This window comes from Marmota monax, unplaced genomic scaffold, assembly GCF_021218885.2.
Source record: "Marmota monax isolate L192 unplaced genomic scaffold, Marmota_monax_Labrador192_F-V1.1 WCK01_AAM20220418_F8-fsc00042, whole genome shotgun sequence".
In the NCBI taxonomy this organism is placed as follows: domain Eukaryota; kingdom Metazoa; phylum Chordata; class Mammalia; order Rodentia; family Sciuridae; genus Marmota; species Marmota monax.
In genome coordinates, this window is record NW_026693008.1 from 8,296,375 (window position 1) to 8,322,563 (window position 26,189).

The window sequence follows — 26,189 nt, forward strand, 5'->3', positions numbered from 1 at the left end:
AAGAAAAGGCAAAAGCAGAAACTTCCAGGCCTTTTAAGACATAGGCATAGAAATAGCTCACCATCGCTTTGGCCACACAATATTGATCAAAACAAATAAGTCACTAAGGCTGGCCCAGATTTGAGGTGGCCGGGGAGTATACTCCACTTTTTGATGGGAAGAGGGGCATGCACATATGGGGATGTGAGGGATTGGGGTGGCCTTCTTTGCACCCCACCAACCATAGCTCCTTGGATTTCATTTATGGTGTCTGGAGATAAAGTTCCTAATTCATGTATGATTCATCCCATGTTATGTCATGTAACCTTTCCAACAAACCTATAAAGGGAATATAGTCTTCTTTTTTTTTTTTGATGAGTAAACCGAGGACAAACAATTTGTCCAATGCCACTCAGAGCTGTGTCTAGAGTTCAAGTCTATGCTAAAGCCTTAGGGTATGACTTATACTCTGCCCTAACCCAACTCCACCATCCCCAGGATGAAGATCAATGCTTTTTCTCAAGGATGCTCACCCAAAGTCCAGCCACTCCCAAACTGATTCTGAATTAACTCTTAAGAGGGGCATAAACTGTATAAATTAAGGCAAAACAAACAACTCTGTGGATTATTTTAATTATTTCAGTACTGTGAAGGATCTCTGTGACAGGCTCTATAAACTTATAAAAGATCTTCATTTAAGAAGGATTGCAAAATTTTTTATTTAAAGAATTTTGTCTAACCAAGATCAAGTTAGTGTCGCTGTTTCTCCAAATGTGGTTGGATATTTCACTTTCCTCTCCATTTCCTGTTTTCATTTGCTTTGCTTTGCTTGGTATTGAAAGTGTGCAGCTCCTGGAGAGGGAGAGACTTTTTCATAGGGAAAACTATTTGGAAACATAAACTCCTCTCCTTTTTATTGGATGATGAAACAAACAAACAAAAAAAAACCTGAGGTCAACTTTCCATTTTGTCACCCAGTGGGTAAAACTGTCACAAACTGACAGCAGAGGGGTTGTCTTCAGGAAGTTCGAGTTTGAGTCAGGAGAACTGATCCTCTGTTGCCACGGTTCACCTTCATTTCAGGCGGGTAGACCATGGTGGATAATCAATTAGGGACTCTTGACTAGTGAACATTCGAGACTTGTTTTGCCTTTTTATCACCTCTTCAAGAGCCACTGACTTCAGTATCCAAAAAAGAAGATTCTGACATCTTAATGTTAATGGGGGCATTTGATCCAAGGGCTTGAGATAAATATAACTCTGTGTAGTACAGAGAAGGTTGAATGGGAAATGGTTGGCATTCTTTCTTGGTAAAGGCATGGGAAAGGAGGGGTCTGGAAGAGAGAGAGAGAGAGAGAGAGAGAGAGAGAGAGAGAGAGAGAGAGAGAGGAGGGGGAGAGAGAGAGAGAGGGAGGGAGGGAGGGAGCGAGCCAGCCCTGAGGCAGAGCAGAGATAAGCAGGCTCCTGCAGCAACCCTGTCTTGCTAACTTGACACTTGCCAGACCTGGCCAGCATGGTTGTCCTGAATCCAATGGCTTTGGGAATTTATCTTCAGCTTTTCTTCCGCTCGATCTTGTCTCAGCCGACTTTCATCAATAGCGTCCTCCCGATCTCAGCAGGTAAATGATGCCCAGCATTCTCCTCTGGGCAGGGGGAGGAAGGAAGATCGTTTTGCAAGGTGTCCTGGTATTTCTGCCATTCTACTCTTGGTGGAGGAAGGTTGGGAGGGAGGTGGTCACCCCAGCCGCTTCCTGTCACCCGAGCTTGTCTGGGAAGCCCCTTCTGTCCTTGTTCCTAGGGCTCCTACTTAGCTGCTCAAAACCAGAGACTTTTAAAAAAATTGCCTCGGCCTCCCCCACCTCTTCTCCCCCATTTGCTGCATGATTTCATTTTGGTCAGGAATCTGGGGGGGAACTTAAGAGACCAGGAGGTGCAAGTGAGAGAAAAGTGAGTCCCCGATGTTTCTATAAATACCTCTCTGACCTGCTCTGAAAGGGGCTTGGCTTAAGGGGGTATTGCAGAATAAACAGGAATCCGTCCAAGCCTTGGCAGCAACGGTGGCCAGGACAATCCTACTGAAGGGACAGGGAATCCAGTCGATCCTCCTGGAGCCCAGGGGCCCCTTGCAGCCTCAGGACTGGGTTTTCTGTTTCTTCAGTCCTGTCTGTATCCTGTTGCGCTTTCTTCCTGGGTGGAACTTCCTTCAGCCTCAGATAAGGCATCTAGGGGTCCTGGGAGAAGGAGGCTTGGCAGAGAAAAGTGGAGTGATCCAGAGAGATGTGGGGCCTAGAGCTGGTTATGTCTGCTGAGTGCAAGGCTGAGAGATTTGGGGAAGGGGCTTGGTCTGCCAGCCGGGCAATCTTCCCGAGGGCACCAGGCATTGCCCTTGTCCTGCCTGACCCAGGGGCAGGGGAAGTATTGGGTTACTGATGTGTCCTCTTGAAACCTTTCTGAGGAAACTCAAATGTCTCTAGAAGGCATGAGGGAGGCAGGCAGACCCCAGGCCTTGCTAGCCATCCCCTCAGAGTCCCCATCAGCTGTCCCTGGCTCTCCCCATCCAAGAGCGTCAGACAAGCCCTTCAATGGAGTCTCATAAGTACGTCCACGGAGGCTGAAGTTTCACTGTCTTTGCCTGTAGAACACCGGGAGGGCCAGGAATGCCGGCTTCTCACGAGGGCCTAGCTCTACACCCAGTCCCAGCCACTCACTGTCCATTCATAAAAACAGCTCAGCAAGTGGAGCTGCCAATGTCTCTAAGTCCTAGGGGGTGACTCAGCCGGGTATGAGGCTAATTATAAAAGTGTGAGGAACAGAAGAAGGGGAAAGGGGGGATCTGTGGAGAACACTGGAGGTGGGGCTAGGCAGGAAAGGTGGGTGATTGTGTCACTGTGACCATATGTCAACACACCCCTTGCAGATTCAAATTGAGAGCACCAAGCTTCTTCTGGGTCCGGTGGTTCCTTATTCTCTTATTCAAAGAGGAGCTTTGACAGTTAATTTGGTCCAATTCAATGGTACCACTTCATTTTGTTTGGGTTAGAGTTTCCTAAGGATTTGAGGCTTAGGAGTTAAGGAACTCGGGTTTCTGGTTCCAATCCTGCCTCTGATGGGCTCTCTGACTTCTGTGAGGGTTGCGATGAACTATAAGCATTGTGTGGGCAGGGATCCTAACTATCTTGTGCAGTGTCACTGGTTCCCAGGTTCAGAACAGTGACTGATACATAGTGCTCAAAAAAATATATAGTAGATGAACAAATAGAAAACTTCTCTTGGGGCTGGGGATAGAGCTCAGTTGGTAGAGTGCTTGCTTCGCATGCACAAGGTCCTGGGTTCAATCCCCAGCACCACACATACCACACACACACACACACAAAAAAAAAAAAACCCTCTCACTGGGTGTGGTGCACACCTGTGATCCCCATGATTTAGGAGGCTGAGGCAGGAGGATCACAAGTTTGAGACCAACCTCAACTTAGTGAGGTTTTATTTCAAAATAAAAAAATAAAATGAGCTGGGAATGTAGTTCAGAGATAGAAAATCCTGCCTTCCCACACCTCTCCAAACAAAAGGCAGATAAGTATCTTAGAATGATTTCTATTGAACATGGCAACTATTAAAAATATCAGGAGCCCTAAATTTATGGTATATCTTAACCATCTACTGGGTCATAAATGAATCCCATCAGCTTAGGAGGCTGAGGCAGGAGGACTGCAAGTTCAAGGCCAGGTCTTAGCAATTTAGTGAGGCCCTAAGCAACTTAGTGAGACCCTATCTCAAAATAAGAAAGAAAAAGGGCTGTGGATGTGGCTCAGTGCCTAAGCACCCCTGGGGTCAATCTCTAATACCCAAAACAAAAAACAAAATTACCCATACACAATCATTATTTATGAAAGTTCATGTGTTTGTGGATCAACTAAGGGTTTGCTGACCTAGCTCAGGCTTGGCTGGGCCTGGCTGGGCTCATTCCTGGTCTGTAGATTGATTGGGTTCCAATCTCCACTCACAGATGTGGCTCAGTCATCGTAGATTCTGGAATGTGAAGGCACAGACCCAAGGATAATAATAGTCACAGAAAGGCAGACCTTCTGCACAGTTCAAGGTATACAATTCTCATAGCACCCCTGGGATGGATGCGGCGTCACTCACACTTTTTAGATGAGAAAATAGAGGCTCAGAGAGGTTAAGTAATCTGCCCCGAGTCACAGAACTGATGAGATAGAGATTGGCATCCTGTCTTGTGCCTCTAAGTCCAAGATTTTTATCAATATAGACCAAATCCATTTAAGGTCTTGGATCAATAGTGATACAGGCATGTAAGGCCTAGCAGACTACCCTCCTAGCCCCTAGAAATACTCCTCTGAATTCTCTATTCTCCTACTACTTTCTCTCTGGGATATCAATGTCCAAAGTTCTAGCCAAAAAGTGGATATTGCATTATGCCAAAATTATATGACTCGAGAGGGCACTTGTTTATCTCTTTTTTGGTGATATTTCTTTTTAATAGGGATGTTTTAGTGAGATGCATTTAAACCATGGTGTTGGGTGGGCACAGGGACCTCCCCAGGGCAACCTCACTTCACAAACCTTCTCTCAGGCACTGTGACCCAACCTACCTGATGCCCACACATGGCTTCCCATTTCCAATACAGGGTTTCCCAGGCTGGCAGGAACTCTCCAGGTGATGTTTGGGTCCAGGTCTCAGATGGTGAGAAGACCCAAGTCCAGCCCTGATGAGTGAGATCATGTGGCAGGCTGTGATTTCTGTCTGGGCACTGGAATCTTGTGGCTGGGATGTGACCAGAGCAGCCATCCTGTGGCCTATATGGCCTACTGTCCAGCTCCCCCACCACATACTCTCCTGCCTGGAAGCTAGCCAGATCATCACTTGGGAACCATCCATGTTCTTGGCACTAGCTTATGAGCCATTTATTTGTGTCTGACACTGATCAGCTATTGTTTAATGTCCCGTAATGCACTCGCCAGCCATCTCCTCCGATTTAGCTCCCCATTTCCTCTGGATAATAAAATCAGAGAGGGCTCTTAAATTAGAGGACTCTCTAGGGGTCCCAGGTGTCCCGCCTCATCTCATCCCAAAGCTCTGCATAAAGCGATGGCCTCCCTCCAGCTCAGACACAGAGAGAGGTGGTGTGAGAGATGGAGGGGGCATCCCCCAGTCACCCTGTGGGCAGCCGCCCCGTGCCCCGCCTGCTTTCTTCAGATCCAGGAGCATACAAACACAGATCAGAAAGCCCTTCTGGCTTTGAGGAGACAGCCAGTAAGCTGGGGTCTTGTCTTCTTTAAATATAGCTCCCAGTCACAAGGACTACCTGTGTTGCTCTTCTGGCTGGTACCAGTGAAACCCCCAATTCCTCGTTTCACAAAAGCTTTTATCGCTGACAGTTGTATCTGCTCTTCACAGCAGCCTTACCTTGAGGGGTCCTGGGTTCTAATCCTGACTCTCTTGGTTATGCTCTATGCAGTGGTGGGGAGGCCACCTCATGGCAGTGAACCCCAAGTTCCTCATCCGTTCAATGGCTCTGATAGCCTCTGCCTCTCAGGAGAGCTCTGAGGATTCATTAAGCAACTAAGATTTAATGAGTGCCAACTATGTGCCTGGAAGTGGGCTATAGCTGTGTCCAGGTTGGCCTGCTGGTGACAGCCTTCACCCCTAGCCCTAAATGTACAGGAAAGGGGGAAGAGGAAGAGATATTTTTAAAATTACCTTAATTGCTCACATTTAAGAGATGAATGATTTAACATTTTGGGGGAAAAAATGTATTTCTGATATGCTAAGCCCAGAAGGTTATCCCAGCTCCCCCAGAAGGCTAAGGCAGAAGAATTGCAAGCTTGAGGTCAGCCCAGGCAATTTATCAAGGCCCTGTCTCAAAATAAAGTAGAAAGGGCTGAGGATGTAGCCCATCAGCAGAGGATTGTCCTAGCCTGCATGAAGCCCTGGATTCTACCCCGCAAAGGAACCTTCTGTAACTTCTGGTACTCAGAAGTGAAAAGGGGCTAATCCTAATTTTATTACTAGAGCTAGGGAAAAATAAAAAATAAAAAAAATCTTACTTTTCAAAAATCAGACAGTCTGGCTGTGCTGGCCACACTTTCTGGCTATGGTGACACTCTTTGGAATATAATGGTTGGTGGTGACTTGGCTCCAGCTGGCAATTTGCTACCATGCCCTCTTGTCCTATACCACTTTCTGAATTATGGTCTACCTATTTGGACCCTCTAGGCATGTGACTCTTTGGCCCCTAAGGCCAGGACCCTGCTGGCGTGGCCTATGCTCCCAGTTTTTGTTTTGTTTTGTTTTTGTTTTTAGCAGCCTTGAAGACATCTCTCCATATTTCCAAATTTCTGCATAGCTCATCCTGGAAGTCAACATCCTTGATCGGTGGTTCTCAAACTACAGCACGGGTTCTCAGTCCTGGCTAGGAATCACTTTGAGGTGCTTTCCAAAGGCTCAGCTTCCAAGCTGAACAGACTGAGAGCAGAATGATGTGGGATCAGGCATCTGTAGTAAAAGTCCTCCAGGTGATTCAAAGATCCAGCCAGGGTTAACCACTGAATTACAGGCAGCATTGGCATCCCCTGGAGGGCTCATTAAAATGGAGACCACAGCAACCCACCCCTGGGAGATTCTGATTCAGCAGGAAATAGGGCCCAAGAGTCTGCACTTCTAACAAGCTTTGAGAACCCCTGCTCTCTCACACCCTACTCTATTAGTTTCTCATGGCTGCTGTAAGAAATCACTTCAAACGGTGGCTTAAAACAACACACCTCTGTTCTCTTCAGCTCTAGAGGTTGGAAGTCTGAAACCTGTTTCACTCTGTAGAAATAAGGTTTCTGTGCCTTTAAATAAATAAATAATCTGTTTCTGTGCGTTTCCTAGCTCTAGAGCTGCATCTCTTGCCTTCTCTGGTTCCTGGCCCCTTTCTCTTCAAGCCATCAGTGTAGCATCTTGTTTGAGGGGCAGGGGGGTCACTTGCCTTCTTTATCAATCTCCCCTGCTTTGGGGGGGGCAGTACAGGGAGCAGTGCTGGGGATTGAACCCCGGGCTTCATGTGTGCTAGGCAAACACTCTACCCCTGAGCCACCTCCCAGCTCCTAAACTTGTTTATATCATCATGTCTACAATGTTCCCTTTTCCATATGGGGTAACATTTAAAGGTTCCAGGGATTCGGATCTGGAGACCTATGGGGGCCATCATTCAGCCTCCCACAGTGATCTCTTCCAGCAGGTAAACTGACCCACTTGTGTTTTGCTGAAATGACATCAGAATCAAAGGTGTAGGCATAAGGACTGCTTTCATTTGGGTTCTTCCCAGAAGCAGACCCTGAGACAAAAATTTGGATGCAAGTAGTTTATTTGGGAGGTGACCCCAGTAAGGCAGAGCCGAGAGGAGTCAGGCAGAGCCGAGAAGGCAGACATAGGGTGTGTTCATGAGCAGGTCACGGCTCTGGGCTCCACTCTCCTGGGGACCTCTGGGAGACAGGGTAGCTGGAATATTTATCCACCAACTCCTGTCGACGCCAACTACTCTGTTCTTCCTGCTTGACCCAAGTGACTTCCCATAAAAGTTCTAGTCTCAGGTGCCTGTGGCAGGAGGTTGGATACTGAGGGACATCAGTGAAGTGACAGCATCAGCTATAGATCCTTTAAAAGACCAGCTGTGGTCCTACCAACCCCTCTGGCAGTAGCAGTTACAGCTCAACATCCCTTCCCTGAAGAATTTGGGGTTCAGTTGACATAGGGAGCCACCACAAAAATACTAAACCTACGTTTCTTTTTGCCTATTATTTCTAATTTTCACAAGAATGTCATAAAGTAACCATTAGTATCTCCATTTTACCAAAGAGGAAAATAGCAATGAGAGAGGTACAGTCACTTGCCTGAAGTCACACAAAGTCAGGGTTGAAATTCCAAATCAGGGCTTTCAGATTCCCAAATCAATGCAGATTCAGAATCGAAGAGTGTGGCTAGGGGTATGGCTTCTGGCATCACCCTGACTGTGTTCAAATCTTGTGTCTCCCTTAGCTTTGTGACCTTGGGCAAATTTCCCACCCCGTGCCTCAGGTTCCTCATCTATGAAATGGGGCTGAAAGTAGGAAATAATTCAAAGAGAAGTGGTGAGAATCAAGTGAGTTAGTTACAGACATCAAATACTTTCAGTTGTGTTTGATGTACGTGTGACACCATTGCACATCCTCAGACGTTATTTTCAAAATCTCTCTTCATTTCTACACATGCCAAGAGGCCACGATTTCCTGCACAATTCATTGCATCAAAAGGCAAAAAAACCTCAAAGACAACCTAAATAACCTTTTGCTTAAAATATCCAGGGAATTAAAGCAAAAGGAAGAGACCCTGCTTTGGGCCACTTTGCATTTGTAAACCAGTCCCTAAAGAAGGAACGCGTTGCCTGGGGAAGGAGGTTGTCCTAGTGGTGACCGGCTTCCCCAGATGACTTTAAAAATACACCTGGCCCTCTTCCATTTCGCAGCTCTATTCAAGTCCTCACTTACCTCTCCATGGCAATCAACAGAAACACTGGGTGATGCGTGTATGGGAGCTGGTGACAGCTGAAGAAGTCTGTACTGCTGCAGTCTTGCATGGTCAACCAGCTGGGGGGAGGGGGTGACTTCAAAAAAGAGGGAGGAAAAGAAGGAAGCCTTGATGAGAGTAACACAGGTTCTACTCTACACTCTCCTCCTGTGCTGCCTGCCTCATCTTCTTGGTATCCTTCTGAGAAGTTTGGAGAAAGTTCCAGAAGTTTCTGAATTGCTGCAGAAACTTCTCCTTAGCATGGGACTTCTTGGGGGCAAAAGGGGATGGGGTAATAATGGCCACCCTTCCTGGCCACCTGGGGTTCTTCTTCCTTTACTGTGACCCAAGGTTCATTCATTGTTCAAACTCATTCTCTATAAGGGGCCTCTGGCATGAGTCATTGTCATGGAAGGTTGAAAGTGGACGTCCCCTTTGTATCCAAACAGGACCAACTCCGTTTCTAAGACCTTCACTGGGGTGGACCTCCTGGTTACCCTCAGAAAGCTTCCAAATTCCTGATGGTCACACAGAAACCAAATTCTCAAACCATCAAGTCTAGTGTTCTGGATTCAGGGAGCCTCCAGGAAAGAACACCCTTCTTCCCTCCTATCTGACTTTCTGGGAGCTGCGTTGGGTAAAGTCACGTTAGGGAAAGTTAACAGTGGGAGAGACACAGATCCTCCAGGTCTGTAGGTCAGCAGGGCCCTGTGGGAGTTCCCTTACTGTCCTTGTCCTCCCACAGATAGTCAGCAGTAGAAGACCAAGATGGCTTCAGGAAGCCAGATTTGTTGGCACACATCTGTTATCTCAGCACCAGGGAGGCCGAGGCAGGAGGATCACAAGTTCAAGACTGCCTTGGCAACTCCTCAAGATCCTGTCTCAAAATAATCCTTGGGGATGTGGCTTAATAAAAGAGCACTCCTGGCGTTCAATTCTCAGTACCTACCCCCGCCCCCAAGAAAAGATGGCTTTAAAAATTGTGTGGGCCCTAGAAATGTTTTTTTGCAGAGTATCTGAGGCAAATGGTTTCTTACCTACACACAAACTCCAATTATCTGAATCAAATCACCCTGGCCCTCACTCCCTTGAGGGTTGGCCCTGAATGCAACAGTACCTCCACCAGGCAGGCCTAGGGGGTCACCTCTGTGGTGATGTCTTGCCAAAGTCCTTTTGCTTATGTCCAGTGTGGGGACATTTAGTCAGTGACAGGGTTTGGCAATTTGCCTGTATACTAATGTTCTTAGAGAGATTAAGGCTAAGACACTGAGATAAAATTCAGATACATATATGATGTTAAACAACCATTTGCTCTTTTTAGAGTATTCAGTTTCCTCATCTATAAAATAAAAGTGTGGACCAAATTGCAAAGATCCCTTAGCCTCAGACTTTCTCTGACTTTGTGGCTGACAGACTATTTGCTAATTCATAGACTTAGCATCCACACACAAAAAGGGGTCTTGGCTTATGTTTCTCTTCTGAGCATTGGCTGAGAATCCTAGTGTGTGAATTAAAGTCAAGGGACATCTCTGGATTTGACTGACAGTTCCATGACCTACAAGCTAAGGGATCTTGGCCCAGTGATCTATAATTTCTCAACACCCCAGTTTCCACATCTGTAAAATGGGGAGAGTCAGAATCTTCATTTTAGATGGCAAAGAGGATAAAATGAGCTTCGCACTGTGCTTAGTATTTAGTTATCTCTCAGTTACAGGTTGCAACAATTATTCCAAATGGTGGAGAAAGAACTGGAATCCTGGCCTCTTGCCTTCTCCTGGGTTGTTTTCATTGCCACATTTTGGTGTCTCCATCCAATGGCTGAGTCTCAGTCAGAGATATCACAGCACCTAGGCCCTGGAACTGCAGGTCTAGATTCAGAAGCCCAGCTCCCCAGGACCTTGGATGACAGCCTTAGTTCCCTTACCTGGAATAGGGGGACATAAAAATATAATTCATAGGGTCATTGTAAGGATCAAAGGAAAGAGCACGGAAAGGGTCTAGCCCCAAGCATGGTAGAGTGTGTACTCAGGAGTCATAATGGTACCTTGAAGGCAATGTTGGATTTTGAAGACAAAGGACCCACAGCTCACACTCAAGGACAACACCTTAGGCATATGGAGCTCCAGCAGAATGACTGCTGATGGGCAGGTCCACTCGCAGGGCTGTTCCATGGCTGTGAAGGAGAAAGCCTCTCTCTGCCCCCATCAAGGGTGATCTGACTAGGAGGCCCCTCCTCAGCACATCCCCAGCCCTTTTTTATTTTTTATTTAGAGACAGGGTCTCGCTAAGTTGTTTAGGACCTTGCTAACTCCAACATCTCTTTGTGACAATAAAATCACTCAAATGACCGATTCATTCAAAGTGAACTGTACAAGTAGTTTACTTATATAGTTGGAGCTTTCAGGAGAGCAGACCAATGGCAGAAACAACCCATCTGCATGCAAGTTGTGACTCTACCACTCACCTGGACACTTCTTTGAGAACAGGGACAGCTCTGGACTTGACTGACAGGTCCATGACCCACAAGCTAAGGGATCTTGGTCCAGTGGTCTATAATTTCAGTTTACTTATCTGTTAAGTGGATAAAATATCAACAACTCTGGGCTATTGTAGGGCAATACTTAACCTTTAGTTAAGGAGTGCTATGATAGCTGATGGACTATGTAAAGGTGGTTTAAAGATTTTTTATTTTCTGTTTTAAGTCACAAAAAAAGTCTTTTAGAAAACAAGCAAACTTACATTTCATGCCAGAATAAATTACAAATGAATTAAGATTTAACTCTAAAATATGAACTATAAAATCAGTGGGTGTTTTAGTCAGTTTGTTCACTGATGTGACTAAAAGACTTGACCAGAACAATTGTAGTGGAAGAAAATCTATTTGAGGGCTCATGGTTTCAGAGGTCTCAGACTATAGCAGCTGGCTCTACTCCTCGGGGCTCGAAGTGAGGCAGAATCATGATGGAAGAGTGTGGTGGAGGGAAACAGCTCACTTGATGATCGGAGAGAAAGACACTCCACTCTTCAAACACAACTATTCAACTGTACAAAAATATTCTCTCTGAGAAAGAGAGGGGAAATATCATACCTACCTATTTGCTTGCATATAGAAGTATACCTAGGAAATGAAGTAGTGGGCTGATAATAAATCACTGGAGCTGATAGGCTGGGGGGAGAAGGGTGAGAGAGATTGTTCATATTTACCCTTTTATACTTTTTGAATTTTGAACCAGATACATGCATTAACAATTCTAAACATTTACATGAACATCACACATGTGCATACAAAGTGCTGTGTCTCATCTGAAGCACAAAATAAGATTTTTCTGTTTTTAAAAGTCTTTTAGAGCCAGGCGTGGAGGCTGAGGCAGGAGGATCACAAGTTCAAAGCCAACCTCAGCAACTCAGTGGGGTTCCAAGCAACTTAGAGAGACGCTTTCTCAAAATTAAAAATATAATTTTTATATTTTGAGGGTTGTGGCTCAGTGGTTAAGTGCCCCTGGTTTCAATTCCTGGTACAAAAAAAGAAAGGAAGGAAGGAATGGAGGGAGGGAGAGAGGGAGGGAGGGAGGGAGGAAGAAAAGTTTGTTAGATCCAAAACAACCAGGATTTTTGAGATCTTGGAGAATTTCCAGAATGGTAGAATCACACAATTATAGTGCCATGAAGTTTCATCTTGCCATTTCATTCAATTGAGAAATTCTATTGATCAATTAAATCCAAAGGAGCCAGCCTCAGGTTCCCCAAATTCTGGGATCTAGAGGTTCAAGTGACTCAGCGAGACCTATGACGAGAGATGCCAGTCCGAGTGCGTGGGCAGCCAGCGGGCTCCCTGGAACCCAGCTTCCCTCCTCCCCACTTGTTGTGGACCCCTGGATGACAGATCCTGGAGGGTACAAGCAGGGATGCGAGGGGGTCTCTGAGGGAAGGGGTTCAGTGAGCCACCTGGTTTGAATCACAAGTGCCCGTGGGGCTCAAATGACACCAGGGAAAAATGAAGGCACAGGAACCCAGAGGATGGAAACACAGGGTCTTTCCTTCACCACAGTTGTCAGCGGGTGTTGGAAATAATGCACAATAATGCACCCGCTGGGCCTGACACAGCTGGAGGGCTTTTGTCTCTGACTTGCGGCCAGATCTCCCGAATCATTCTACAAACTTGGCCTCCCCTGTCAAACCCTGGGCAGAAGATTTAATAGTGCCCACTGATTTATGCCGGCCACTGTAATTGAATTGAGAGCCGAGGCGCAGCCAGCCATGGGGAAGTTTCTTTATGCTCCCTGAGCTCCTAATAGCATTGTCCTTCTTCCTCTCTATTTACCACATGCCATTTGGTCAAATTAGAGCTTGAACTCAAGAAAGCAGATGGCTTCCTTTAGATAAGTTCCAAAATAATTCCCTTGTAGGAGGAAAGGGGGATGGGTTTTGTTTCCTTGAATTTATGTGTGCACAGTCGTCACTTTTGATATATGACTTATATAAAATAATGACAGGAAGGAGGTCATCCTCCTCCTTTCATCCTTGTGGCTAGGACAGACTCCTCAAGTTGTCTCGATGATGAGTGAGGAGGAGGGGGAAAGAAAGAGAATGTCCTTCTCATGTCATTCTCGGGGATGGGGTAGCCCTCAAGGTGACTGCAGTCCCCTCCTCCAAGCAGTACTGATGCCTTAGCTCTGGGCAGCTCCAGGGACCCCTAAGTCTTTGCCAACAGAGGCATTGGACTCACCCACTCCCCACCCTAACATTTACAGAGAAATCTTGCAGTTCTAAGTTGCCCACTTAAAGTTTTTTAATTAAATAAGATAATAAATAATTCTAAATTTTCTTTCTGTACTGGGGATTGAATTCAGGGGCACTTAACCACGAGCCACATCCCCACCATTTTTGCATTTAATTTAGAGACAGGGTCTTGCTGAATTGCTTAGGACCTTGCTAAGATGGTGAGGCTGGCTTTGGACTTGCAATCCTCCTGCCTCAGCCTCCAGAGCCACTGTATTAGAAGTATGAGCCACCAAGCCCAGTTGTTATTCTTTTTTATTATAGACACTTTCAAAAAAGGCTGAATATTATCTCCTCAAAATTCATTTAGCTGGATATGGTGGTGCACCCCTGTAATCCCAGTGGTTTGGGAGGTGAGGCAGGGAGATCACAAGTTCTAGACTAGCCTCAGTAACTTAGTGAGGCCCTCAGCAGCTTATCGAGACCCTATCTCAAATAAAAAATAAAAAGGGCTGGGGATGTGGCAGAGCACTAGCCTAGCCTGAGTAACAACACCCTGGTTTCAATCCCTAGTATTGAAAAAAAAAATCACATGTTGAAGCTCTAATAATTCCAGTACCCTAAAATGTGAGGTAGGGAGACTCTTTAAAGAGGTGATTAAGTGAGGCCCTGAGGATGGGCCCTAATTCCATCTGATTGGTATCCTTATAGAAGAAGAGTTTTGGATACACAAAGATAGCAGGGAAGCATACAGAGTCAAGACCAGAGCCATCCATGAGCCAAGGACAGAGGCCTCAGGAGAAACCACACCTACTGACACCTTGATTTTGAACTAAATCCAGAGCTATGAGAAGTAAATGTCTGTTTAAGTCACCTAAGCTGTGATATTTTGTTATAGCAGCATTAGCAAACTAATACATTCCCCACATAGATTCTGCAATGCTCAGTGTTTTGCTCTGTTTATGCTGTTATATATCTATTGATCCATCTAAGTTTTTGATGGATTTCAAAGTGAACTGAATTTTTTGCCCACTTCTAGAGTAAGACAGAGAAGGCCAATGTATATTTGATTGGGAGTCACCAGTACACTTGAGTGAACCCTCCTTATGACAGAGATACAGAGGCCACCAAGATTGTCAACTCATAGGAGTTTACAGACCAGGAAACAGGAATCCATAGATGAATAATCATAAAGTTTGATTAGAAAAACATGATTGTGGGTCTTGGTAAAGGCTCCACCCCAGCTGGGTGAGGCAATGACTCTGGTTCTTCTAGATGCCATTTTCCTGATGTTTCCAGCTCATTCTTTCTAGGGGGTGGTAGATAGAAGGAGTTATTACTTTGTGCTGTTAACTGCATTCAATCTGGATTGAACCCTGACCTACTACCTACTAGGTCATACATATTGGGTGGGTTTGATCATAGCTGCATCCCATGATCGCCCATGGCCTTATCTGAAAATGAGGATGATAATGATGATGATGATGATGATGATGATGATGATAAGCCTTATGAGGTTGTGTGGGGAACAAAGAAGGATTGGCTAGGAAGCATCATAGAATGTTCTCCATTACTGGGTGCCTCAAGGGTGGGTTGGGGCAATATCACCTATTGCAGGAAATAAGGATTTTAATGACTTAATCTAATCAAAACATTTATGCTCACCTACCAGTCCAGGGGCATTGGGGAACTCAGGGTCTTTCCCTCTCATGGCTCCACCATCCCTGAAGGATTGAGTCCTCTGCACTCAGGCAGAACTGTTGGCAAGAATAGTCACATGCCTCTGTATCATCCCCCCACAGGGGACCGAAAAACAGCCACTTCTCAGGGATTCCTCCAGCCTGTGGAAGGCGGTGCACACCTTTTGGGGAACTGTCAGTCATCTTTGCACATTCTCAACACTGAGGATGTCTTGGGATGTTAAGTCAGTAGCTGGGAGTTAGGAGTGGAGGTAGCTGCTGGCCAGGGAAGGGCTGGACCAGAGGGAAACTGACTCCAGGTGGCATGAGAATAGTGGGAAGAGTGCTATTAGCCAGGGACCAGTGAGCTGCCCCAGGAGCTGGGTAAGTTGGCTCCAGGAGGGGGCACCTCCTCACTGGTCTGTGTACAAGGCTCCTTCTGAACTCTGCCCCCATGTCTGCACTAGCTGTGTGGTTCAGACAAGGGACTTGATTTCTTTGAGAGTCATTTTCTTCTCCATAAAATAGAGATAAATTGGTCCTGAGAACAAAAAACAATAATGTATGGAAAATGCTAAGCCCAGTGTCACTGTTGTTTCATGATAAGGAGCATGCAGTGCAGGAGTTACAGGAAGGGCAATATATCATGGCCCTCTTCTCAGAATCCTTCATGAGGCACCATTCCAGGAAACTCAGACCAATCAGCACAAGTGAGCAGATGAGATGAAAACTCTTTTCCTTCCAAGGGTCAGGCCATGAGCTTCTTCATCTCTATATTCTGGTGGCATATGGAAGGCTTGGCACACAGTAAGCCTTCAATAAATGTTTGTGTGCTTAAGTAGGACCTGCTATGGGTTCCTCCCAAGGAACAAAAGCATTGAATGTGGAGGTAATGTTGAAGATTATTCTGGCACTTGTTAAAATGGTAAGGAAAAAATTCAAGGTGTCTGCCACAGGTTCAAAGACTAGGACAAGTCAGCTCCTGGTACAAGGACAAGTAAAGATTTATAGCTAAGGAACAGGTTAGGTGAACGGGTGGAAAATTACCAACAGTAGACATCAAGTATAGGGGGATTCTGTCTAAACCAACTTAATTGGATTCTTATCGAAGTCAGAACAAGGTGGTAAGATATCAAGGGTGAGGAAGGAGCCGGGTGCAAGGGCACATGCCTGTAATCTCAGCAACTCAGGAGGCTGAGGCGGAAGGATCATGACTTCAAAGTCAGCCTCAGAAACTTAGTGAGGCCTTAAGCAACTCAGGGAGACCCTGTCTCTAAATAAAAATACAAAAGATGGCTGAGGATATGGATCAGTGGTTAAGCACCCCTGGGTTCAGAATTTGATTAGATGTCAAGGATGGGGGATTCTCCCTAAGCTGACTTTTCAGGATTCTTGCTATAATTGGATGCTGCCAGGGAGGACACAGAAGTCCAAGTTCAAGGTCTAGTCGAGCAGAGGGTAGAGGAGCCCAGCTAAAGTCTGGCCAAGGGGAGTCTTTCATAGCTGTCAGGGAGAAGTTGGGTCCTCAAACCTACTCCTGGGACTACCAAAGTTTCAGGATGGGACAACAGATTTGAGACCCCAGGCTCTGCCCTCAAATAGGCAGACATCTTTGCCTCTGGACCCCTGGGAAGGGTGCCTGTGTTATCTAGGCCCCCCAAAATCTCTCTGAGGGGTAGTGATGGGACGCCCAGAGGAGGAAGATGCAGAGCAGAATCCACATTGGCCCCAATCTGCAGCCAACTGGAGTGGAGGTAGCTGCTGGCCCGGGAAGGGCGAGTGGCAGCAGCAGGGGCAAAGTTTCTGGAGCAGTGCCCAGGGAGGCAGTATTCCAGAAGTGGTATTCTGGCCTGGTTGATAAATCCCAGACCTGCAATTAAGACAAAATACTGTGAATATGACACCTGCTGACAGCTGCAGGAAGGCCCAGAAACTTTTATATGAATTAGATTTTGTAGGCAGCTCTGCCGTGGCAAGCTGGTGCCTGGGCCAAGGCACCTGAGGGAACTGGAGGCCAAAGATTGCTCAGCAGGGCGAAGAGGAGAGATCCTCCATTGCATCGAGGACCCTTAGGCAGGGCCATTATGTGTCAGGAATGGCAGCAAAGCTGGAAAGGGCACAGAGCTCATGTGGTGCACATTGCTCCCCGTTGACATCTGGAAAATTTGAGGCCCAAAAGGGATGCAAGTTACTGCCAGGGCTGGAGAACAGGGTTCCTGACTCCTAGGTTGAGAGGCAGCTGAAAGGTCTAGTATACACACAGGCATTTGATCTAAGGAAATTCAACTGTTAGTGCTGGGAAGACAGAGAACCTAGAGAACAAGAGTTAGCAAAAAAAAAAAAAAAAGCAGCCATAGTAGAGAGGAGGGGAGGAGAGGGAGGCAGAAAGAGACACCCATGAGCTTGAGTCATTAGGTTCAAACTGGAGGTTCAGCCAGGCGCGGTGACCCAGGCCTGTAATCCCAGCAACTTGGGAGGCTGAGGCAGGAGGATCGTGAGTTCAAAGCCAGCCTCACCAATTTAGCGAGGCCCTAAGCAACTCAGTGAGACCCTGTCTTTAAATAAAATATAAAAGAGGGCTGGGGGGCTGGGGATGTGGCTCAATTGGTAGCCCGCTTGCCTGCCATGCATGCGGCCCGGGTTCGATCCTCAGCACCACATACAAAGATGTTGTGTCCGCCGAAAACCAAAAAATAAATAAATATTTAAAAATTCTCTCTCTCTCTCTCTCTCTCTCTCTCTCTCTCTCTCCCTCCCTCCCTCTCTCTCTCTCTCTCTTTAAAAAAAAAAAAGAGGGATGGGGATGGGACTCAGTGGTCAAGTACCCTTGGGTTTAATCTCTGGTATGAAAAAAAAAAAAAAAGAGGTTCAAACACCTGCAGACTTGAACAGGAGCCCGGCCATCAGCTAGTCCAGTCGCCTTTGGTTTCACTTCAGTGACACAAGTACTACTGAGTAGGTTGGCTGTGTAAGGTGTCACGTAGTAAAAATATGAATGCTTTTGATGTGGAAAGTGCAAAACTTCCAACTCCAAAGGCTTGATGTGAAGTTTGAAATATGACCAGTAGGGATGTGACCCAGAGCAGGGGACACCAGGAAAATGTAAAGCAGATGATATTTCTGCAGGTGTCTTGGCTCAGGACTGAGCATTCCCTGTCCTTGTTACTGCTTCTTCTGGTGTCTTAGATCCTGTTTCTGAGAAGAACATAGGCAAATTCCCTAGAGAAGGAACAGAGCTTGCCTTCTTCCCCCTCCATATTTGTACCTATAAATCTTTCCTTACAAGGCTCACTCAGCTTATATGCCACCTCCTCCAGGAAGTCTTCTCTTATTTTTTCACTCATATCCCCTCGCCCTCAACTGGTACTCCTCTCTTCCTCCTGTAAATCCCTCCAGACATCCCCACTCCTGTTAACCACTTCTCTTTTTTCACTCCATACAAATAGAATGAAAAATATCGTGGGCAAACTGTAGCCTACTGGCTAAATCCAGTCTGCCCCTTATTTTTATAAGTTTTATTGGAACACAGTCACACTCATTCCTTTATATACTATCTATGGCTGCTTTTATGTATAATGGCAACTTAAGTTGCAAAGGAGACCATGTGACCCACAAAGCCTCAAACATTTACTCTCTGTCCCTTTATAACAAAAGTTTGCTGACTCTTGTTATAATTTATGGTCTATACTGAGTGCGACAGTGCTACCAGGTGCGGTGGCATACACCTGTAATCCCAGCAGCTCAGGAGGCTGAAGCAGGAGGATCATGAGTTCAAAGCCAGCCTCAGCAACTTAGTGAGGTCCTAAGCAACTCAGCAAGATCCTGCGTCTAAATAAAATATAGAACAGGCTGGGGATGGGGCTCAGTGGTTAAGTGCCCTGGGTTCAATCCCTGGTACCAAACCCAAAAACAAACAAAACAGTACTTATTGCTAAGTACTAGTAATCTTGTCTTTTATGACCTAGGATATCGTGTGTTTGTGCTCATGCTTTGGGTATGCCTGTAAAGCCTCAGGTGGATTTCAGCATGTAGCCGGCACATGCCATTTTATTATTTTAAGAGCAGGTTTCATCTAAAAAGATTTGGGGCTGGGGGTGTAGCTCAGCGGTAGAACGCTTAGCATGCACAAGGCCCTTGGTTCAATCCCCAGCGCCAAAAATAAATAAATGAAATGAAATGGAAAGGCTTGCCCTCATGCTCTTTGGAGATAGAGAGGCTGAGAGAGAGTGTTTTGTTGTTGTTGTGATAATTAAGTTTGGCTTTGTCGGCAGCACCCTGGCACAGACATAGAGAGACCCCTTGGCCACCAAGGTCTTCCCTGAAACAGGAAGGCGGAGCCTCCTTGGACACTGTCCACTGGGGGTTGGCTGTGAGTCTTGCCAGAGGCAGTATTGATGGGGGCTTTTTTGGAGCCAAATGAAAAGCAGCCTGTTTGACGGATTGCACTTCATTTCCTCTCAGCCTGCGGGGGTGATCAGTGCCCTGGGCTCCCAACCTCACATCCCGTCCTCCCCTGGGCGGAGGCCAGTGTGTCTTCCCAGCCTGCCCCAGAGGAGCATTGCTGGGTGTCCAGGGCAGGGCTGCCTACCCATCCCTGGCCCCTGGACCCCTGGCATCTGGGGCAGAAGCAACATCAAAGCAGGGATTGGCCAGCTCCCACCCCAAATGCCAAGCAGGCCAGGCTCAGGGAGCACTTGGGGGCGTGACGAATCCCAGCCAGTCTCCAGTTCGCGTCCCCGGGCCAGTCTGCCTTGGGCCTTGCCCCACCATGACGCGCCCATCATTCAGCCTGGCTCATCTGCTCACCCTTTCGGGACTGCTGTGCTACTCATCTTGCAGCCTGGGTGAGTCCTGTGTGCACGCGCCTGCTCCGATGGTTTGGGGGGGAAAAAAAACCCTGGAGAGCAGACCTATCCTGGGATCTCTGAGAAGACTTCAAAATTTTAAACTTCTCAGCCAGTGTTGGGAATGCAGGGTGAAGGGGGTTGCAGAGGAGTGGGTGGGGACCTCAACATACGTGCCCATTTTTTGTGCCCCTCTTGTGACCTTGACTTCAGGGTGGCAGGCTGGTAGCTGCTGTTCCCTCGGCTTTGAGATGAAATTGTGTTCTGCAGTCCAGAGTCCCCTGGCATAAGGTGGCTAGGACGCTCTCCAGGCCAGCTAGTTTAGGTAACATGGCTTAGAAGCAGCAGCCACCAAAACACCAAATCATTTTCTTCATAGGTTGTGTCGCCACCTGTCCCCTGGGCCCACTCTGGGTGTGAGTCACAAATAGCAAACTTCTACCCTGGTCTTTCAGAGAAGTTCAAATTATTTCTACTTTTAGGAAGAGATTTGCGCTTTAAGGCTTGTATGGTGCGTGCATGGGCGGGGAGGATGGATGAAGGAAAGTTCTAGGGTTCAGCCTTTTGTGGAATATGTACATCATGGGAAACTTTGGGCAGACTGTAGCCAGTTAGTCTGATAACTTGTTGGTTGCTGAGATGTCCAGACAACTATTGGGGCACCAGGTGATGCTGTGGAGGGTATCACAGGTGCCCCCCACCATCTCTCATTCATCCCCAGGCCTCCTTCTAACACCAGTCTCAGGAGGCAGGTTAAGGCCCCAAAGCAGGAGGAGGAGAAGGAAGCAAAATGTGCAACAGTCCACCAACTGGACAAGCAGCGGCAGAATCTCAGCATGTGGCTGCACTCACCATGTTTCCCAACCTGCTAATGCAGGATGACTTCTCGTGTCGCTTCTTGCATTTGTTCTTTTTAGATATACATGACAGTAGAGTGTATTCTATATACATGGAGTCTAACTTATTCTAGTTAGGATCCCATTCTTGTGGTTGGACGTGATGTGGAGTTTCACTGGTCGTGTGTTCATATATGAACCCAGGAAAGTCACATCCCATTCGTTCCACTGTCTTTCCTATTCCCAATCCCCTCCCTTCCCTTCATTCCCCTTTGTCTAATCCCATGAGCTTCTATTCTTCTATTCTTCCCCTTCCCCCTTATTATGTGTTAGCATCCACATATCAGAGAGAACATTCAGTCTTTGTTTTTTGGAGATTGGCTTCTTTCACTTACTATGATAGTCTCCAGTTCCATCCAGTCACCAGCAAAGTCATAAAGTCATTCTTCTTTATGGCTGAGTGATATTCCATTGTGTATCTGTAAAATTTTCTTTATTCATTCATCTATTGAGGGACACCTAGTTTGGTTCCATAGCTTAGCTATTGTGAATTGTGCTGCTATAAACATTGATGTGGCTGCGTCACTGTAGTATGCTGATTTTGAGTCCTTTGGGTATAGACTGAGGAGTAGGATAACTGAGTCAAATGGTGGTTCCATTCCAAGTTTTCTGAGGAATCTCCACACTGCTTTCCAGAGTGGTTGCACTAATGTGCAGTCCCCACCAGCAATGTTTAAGTGCATCCTTTTCCCCCACATCCTAGCCAATATTTATTGTTACTTGCATTCTTAATAATTGCCCTTGTGACTGGATTGTGTTTATTTTTAAAAAGGACCTTGGAGATGGGGTGGATCAAATCCCTTGTGGTACAGATCAGGAAACTGAGTCTCAGGTTGAGGACGGGAATTACACCATATCACACGTCCGCTTGTACCCAGATCACACTCTTTGACACAAGTCCCTACATTTCCAAGAGTAAGTTGGTGTGAGTCTCTTTCCGACTCTGACAACCCAACTTGTGTTGTTTTGTGGGTTCAAAGCCAGACTCAGCAAAGTAGCAAGGATCTCCCTCAGTTTCTCAAGATGAAACAGGAGATTGAGTACTGAGTCCAAAGGGCAAAAACAGCATGAACCATGGTGGGGGGGAACCCCCAAACACTTGCCAAAAGCCTGCATTAGACAATTATCCATAATTTGGCAATGCAGTGGCCACGCGTGATATGACTTTGGTGTCTTTAAGTGAGGTCAACAGTCCTGAAATTCTGTGACAGTTGGCTTTTTCAAGACAGCTGGCCGGGAGCTGAGCCGCGTGGGGCACGGGTTTTCTGCAGGCCCCTGTACATACACACACAATTGTTTCCATTACAACAGAGGCTTCTGGGGCTTTTCCAGACATGATTCCAATAGAGACAGCAATAGTCCTGAGAGAGATCCACAGGCCACTGGATGACACCAAAATAGACATGTGAAGTCCTGGCTTAGCTGATGGGGAGGGTGGGAAGGGGGAGAGCTGCTCCCAAACACGGCCACCTGATGGAAATATTCTGAGCTGGAATGAGCTGTAAATAAACTAGACTGGGCTAAAAACAAACAGCTCCAGGGAGTTGGGGGAGGGGCAGGAATCAATGGCCTTCACCTGCTGGAAATGAAGTGGGTCAAGGGGGAAAGAGGGAGGAGGGATTCCGGGGGGCGGGGTGGAGTGGGGGCACGGGCAAAGCAGATGCCTTTGCAAGAAAAGCAACTGATAATTTATGGTCCCTGAAGAGGTCTCCAGTTTCCAGGAAGAAATCAGAGAAGCAAAGTGACTGCCTTAAATGATACAAGATGTTTCATCAATGGGAGCCACACAGGGTCCTGGGGGAAGAAAGGAAGGCACTGGAAGCCGTATATGGTCTGGAAAAATAAATGAGTGCAAATTAGCTTTGGGGAACTGCCAGGTTCTCAGGTGATCCTAGCCGGGAGAGATTTTTGCCGAAAGCTGAAGCCTTACCCAGCCCTTAGCCATCTACAGAGGCGAAAGAGAGACTGCCGAGAAACTGTAGCTGGGGGTCCTTCGGGGGGGTGGTATACATCTGCCACCTTCTCTGTGTGCCCCAGGTAGGGTGGCAACTGAAGCTGCCCACTCCTAGTTAGTTCACACTTTAGGAAAGAACCGGCATCAATGTCAAGGTCAAGAACAACCTACTGCCGGTCGGGGTGGCACATACCCTCATGCCAGTGACTTGGGAGGCTGAGGCAGGAGTTTTGTGGGTTCAAAGCCAGCTTCAGCAAAGTAGCAAGGCCCTAAGCAACTCAGTGAGATGCTATCTCTAAATAAAATATAAAAAAGAGCTGGAGATGTGGCTCAGTGGTTAGGTACCCCTGTGTTCAGTCCCCAGGACCAAAAGAAAAAGAAGAACTTACCTCTCACCACTAGGGAAAAGCAGCCGGTGTCAGCTGAAACAGACCCAATGCTCACAGCTTGCCATATGACTCCTGCAGCATGTGAACAAATTCCCAGAGCACCAACCTCAGGCAGCACCATTCCATGACCTTGAGGGATCCGCCTGAAAACAGGAGCACCCGAAAACCATAACCAAACACAGACAAAGCATGGCTGTCATCCAGCCACGAAAATGAGCGTTTCCCCATCCTTGCGAATATGAATAATGGCTGCTTTTTACCCATTAGTCTTCTATTCTGGATGAGAATTCAGGTGCTTGATCAGAGTAGCCCTTGCTTCCTGACAGCATTCAATCCTGAGCAAAGCCAGACTTTGCTTCTCATGGTCTCCCTCCAAATCACCTAGCAAAACCTCAAATCCTAGAATCAATTCTTTCTAACACTCCCTTACTGAGATGCCTCCAGGGTCCTCTGATTGTGTGTACATCCTGTTGCAATGACTCTGACAACCCAACTTGGTTGGACTAGTTATATTCTCAGTGGTCTCTGGAGAACATTGATACAACAGTCGCTAGGGGTTGTTAGGGAGCTCCTTGCCTCCCTCTCAGTCCCTGACCTTCATTTTGACCCACAGTAGTTTGGTTTGGTTCATTTACTAGCTATAGGACGGGGCAAATTGCTTAACTCATTGCTTTGGTTAACAAACCTGTAAAATGAGTTTGGAGATAAAAATAGCAGTTAGCTCTCAGGTTTGTCTTGAGGATTAGGTAAATTTATACACAAGAACTACACTGCCTTGTAGTGTTTGTCATCAATATTATTAGTTCAGATGGGCACGGAGATGCACGCCTATAATCCAAGCAGTTTGGGAGGCTGAGACAGGAGGATCGTGGGTTCAAAGCCAGCCTCAGAAACTTAGAAAAGCTCTAAGCAATTCAGGGAGACCCTATCTAAAAACAAAGTATATTAAAAAGGAGTGAGGGGGGGTGTGGCTTCGTAGTTAGATGCCCCTGGTGTGTATGTGTGTGTTTGTGTTATTAGTTCAGCAAACTTTTGTGGAGCGCTTACTGTCTACTAGGTACAGTGTTAGAGACTGGTGATGAAAATTGACCCCTGTCCTCCTGGAAAGTACAATAATCAATAAGATATAATGAAACAGTTTCATCTGTGAGGAAGAACTAACATGACCATAAACCCCGAGAAAAACATAGCAGGGTAGCAGGGCCACTCAACCTTGGCCTGGGAAGTGAAGAGAAGCTTCCTGGTGATAAGACTAAAAACTGAGTAAGAACTGCCTATGTAGTGGGAAACCTGCAAACGTTCTGCGATGTCAGAGATTCTGTTATGGGGTAAAGGTAGGGGTCCCATTATAAGACTAAAACTGGGAACAAAGTCACTTATGGTGGCACACTCCTGTAATCCCAGCAACTCCAGAGGCTGAGGCGGGAGGATTGCAAGTTTGAGGTCAGCCTGGGCCACTTCTCGAAATAAAAGATAAAAAGGGCTGGGGGTTTAGCTCAGTGATAGAGCTCCTCTGGTTTCAATTCCTGGTACAAAACAAAAAACAAAACAAATAACCCCCCCAAAAAACTAGGAACCCCAAAATCATTTATTTTGGCAATTATGAATATTGTTTCTATTTACTTGTGTTTTTTTAATGAAAATCCCTCTACCTTTCTGTTGATAAATAGCTAGGAGTGAAATTGTGGGACCACAGCGTATGTGTATGCTTACCTTTAATAGAAAATACCAAGCAATTTTCTGAAGAGGTTGTACCAACTTACACTCCCCCCAGCCAATGGATGACAGTTCTGGCTGTTTAACATCCTTATTTGTGGCATCTCTTCTTCCAGATAAGAATATGGCACATGCCTGTAGTCCCAGTGTCTCAGGAGACTGAAGCAGGAGGATGGCAAGTTCAAAGCCAGCCTCAGCAACTTAACAAGGCCCTGAGCAACTTAGTGAGACCCTGTCTCAAAATAAAAAAAATTTAAAAGGGGCTGGGGATGTGGCTCGGTGGTTAAGCACCCCTGGGTTCAATATCCTGGTTCAAAAAAAAAGAATTAAGATGCCCAGTCAGAGTAGCCCTTGCTTTCTAACATTTTGTCCAATCCAGAGCAAAGCCAGACAGCCAGACTTTGCTTCCTGGTAGTCTCTCCCATTTTCATTTAGCTATTCTGGTGGGTACTAGTGGTATCACCCCAATGAACATCACCATTGCCCACCATTGCCCACTCATCAATAGATGAGTGAATTGTGGTCTAACCACATGGAACTCCATTCAGCAGTAATAACGACAAAGATCAGTCTGGATGGCTCTTGGGTTGAGCAAGAGAAGACAATCAGAAGAATTCATAATGTATGGTTCCATTTATATAGAATGTCTAAATGGGCAAGATGAATCCCTGGTGTTAGAATTCAGGATGGTGGTAGGTGAGGACACAGATTGGAGTGTAAGGGGCTTCTGGTCCTGGAGAGTTCTATTTCTTGATCTGGGTGCTGGTTTCTAGAGTCGGTTCACTTCACAGAAATCTACTGGGCTGTAACTTTTGATCTGCATTTTTTTCGTAAAGTATGCTTCAACACTGAATGTGTGCTGAGATGGAACATTGGCAAGATCCCACCTGAAAATCAAGCTCTACAGGTCCTCACGCTTGGGTTTAGGACACCCAAGTATTGAGACACTATACTATGACTCTTTATGAAATGGGTGATTCTTGTATATAAGTGGAGTCTGAATTTTATTTTATTTTTATTAGATCTTTATAGTTATATATAGAAGTTGAGTTCATCCTGGAGTCTGTATTTTAATCATGGGTCTGAGTACCTTAAAATCAATTAACCCTACCTCCAGCCCTTGCTGCCTTCCTGTCTGAACGATTTCCCCCTTAGTATCAAAGTTTTTAAAAACACTTCCTTCTCCCCAATTACTGGGGACACAACTCCCCAACTACCATCCGAACTTGGCATTCCTTGCCACATCTACAAAATCTACAAGTTAATCTCAGTAGAAGGAGAAACTGTCCTCCACTGGCTGGTGGGAGTGTAAGTTAGTATAATCTCTTTGGAAAATCGCTTGTTATTTTCTATTAAAAGCCGAACATAGACGTGAACTATAGCCCAGCAATTTCGCTCCTAGGTATTTACCAACCTGTGAAGAAGGATCTTACAATGGTCACCATTTTAATTCAGCAAAAGCAAT

At 46.2% G+C, this 26,189-nt stretch overlaps 1 protein-coding gene across 2 annotated transcripts in view; it reads left to right on the forward strand.

Annotated features, from left to right (window-relative positions):
* The first annotated feature begins 1,420 nt into the window (after nucleotides 1-1,420).
* Colq (collagen like tail subunit of asymmetric acetylcholinesterase) overlaps nucleotides 1,421-26,189 on the forward strand; it is a 66,390-nt gene continuing 41,621 nt past the window's right edge. The window contains exon 1 of one of the 2 annotated variants that reach the window (XM_046453021.2): nucleotides 1,421-1,598. In XM_046453021.2, the coding sequence (XP_046308977.1) occupies nucleotides 1,493-1,598 (106 nt within the window). In that variant the 5' untranslated portion in view covers nucleotides 1,421-1,492. Of the gene's footprint in view, nucleotides 1,599-19,430; nucleotides 19,770-26,189 lie in introns of those variants that run through there. The other variant, XM_058582104.1, reaches the window with a different exon arrangement.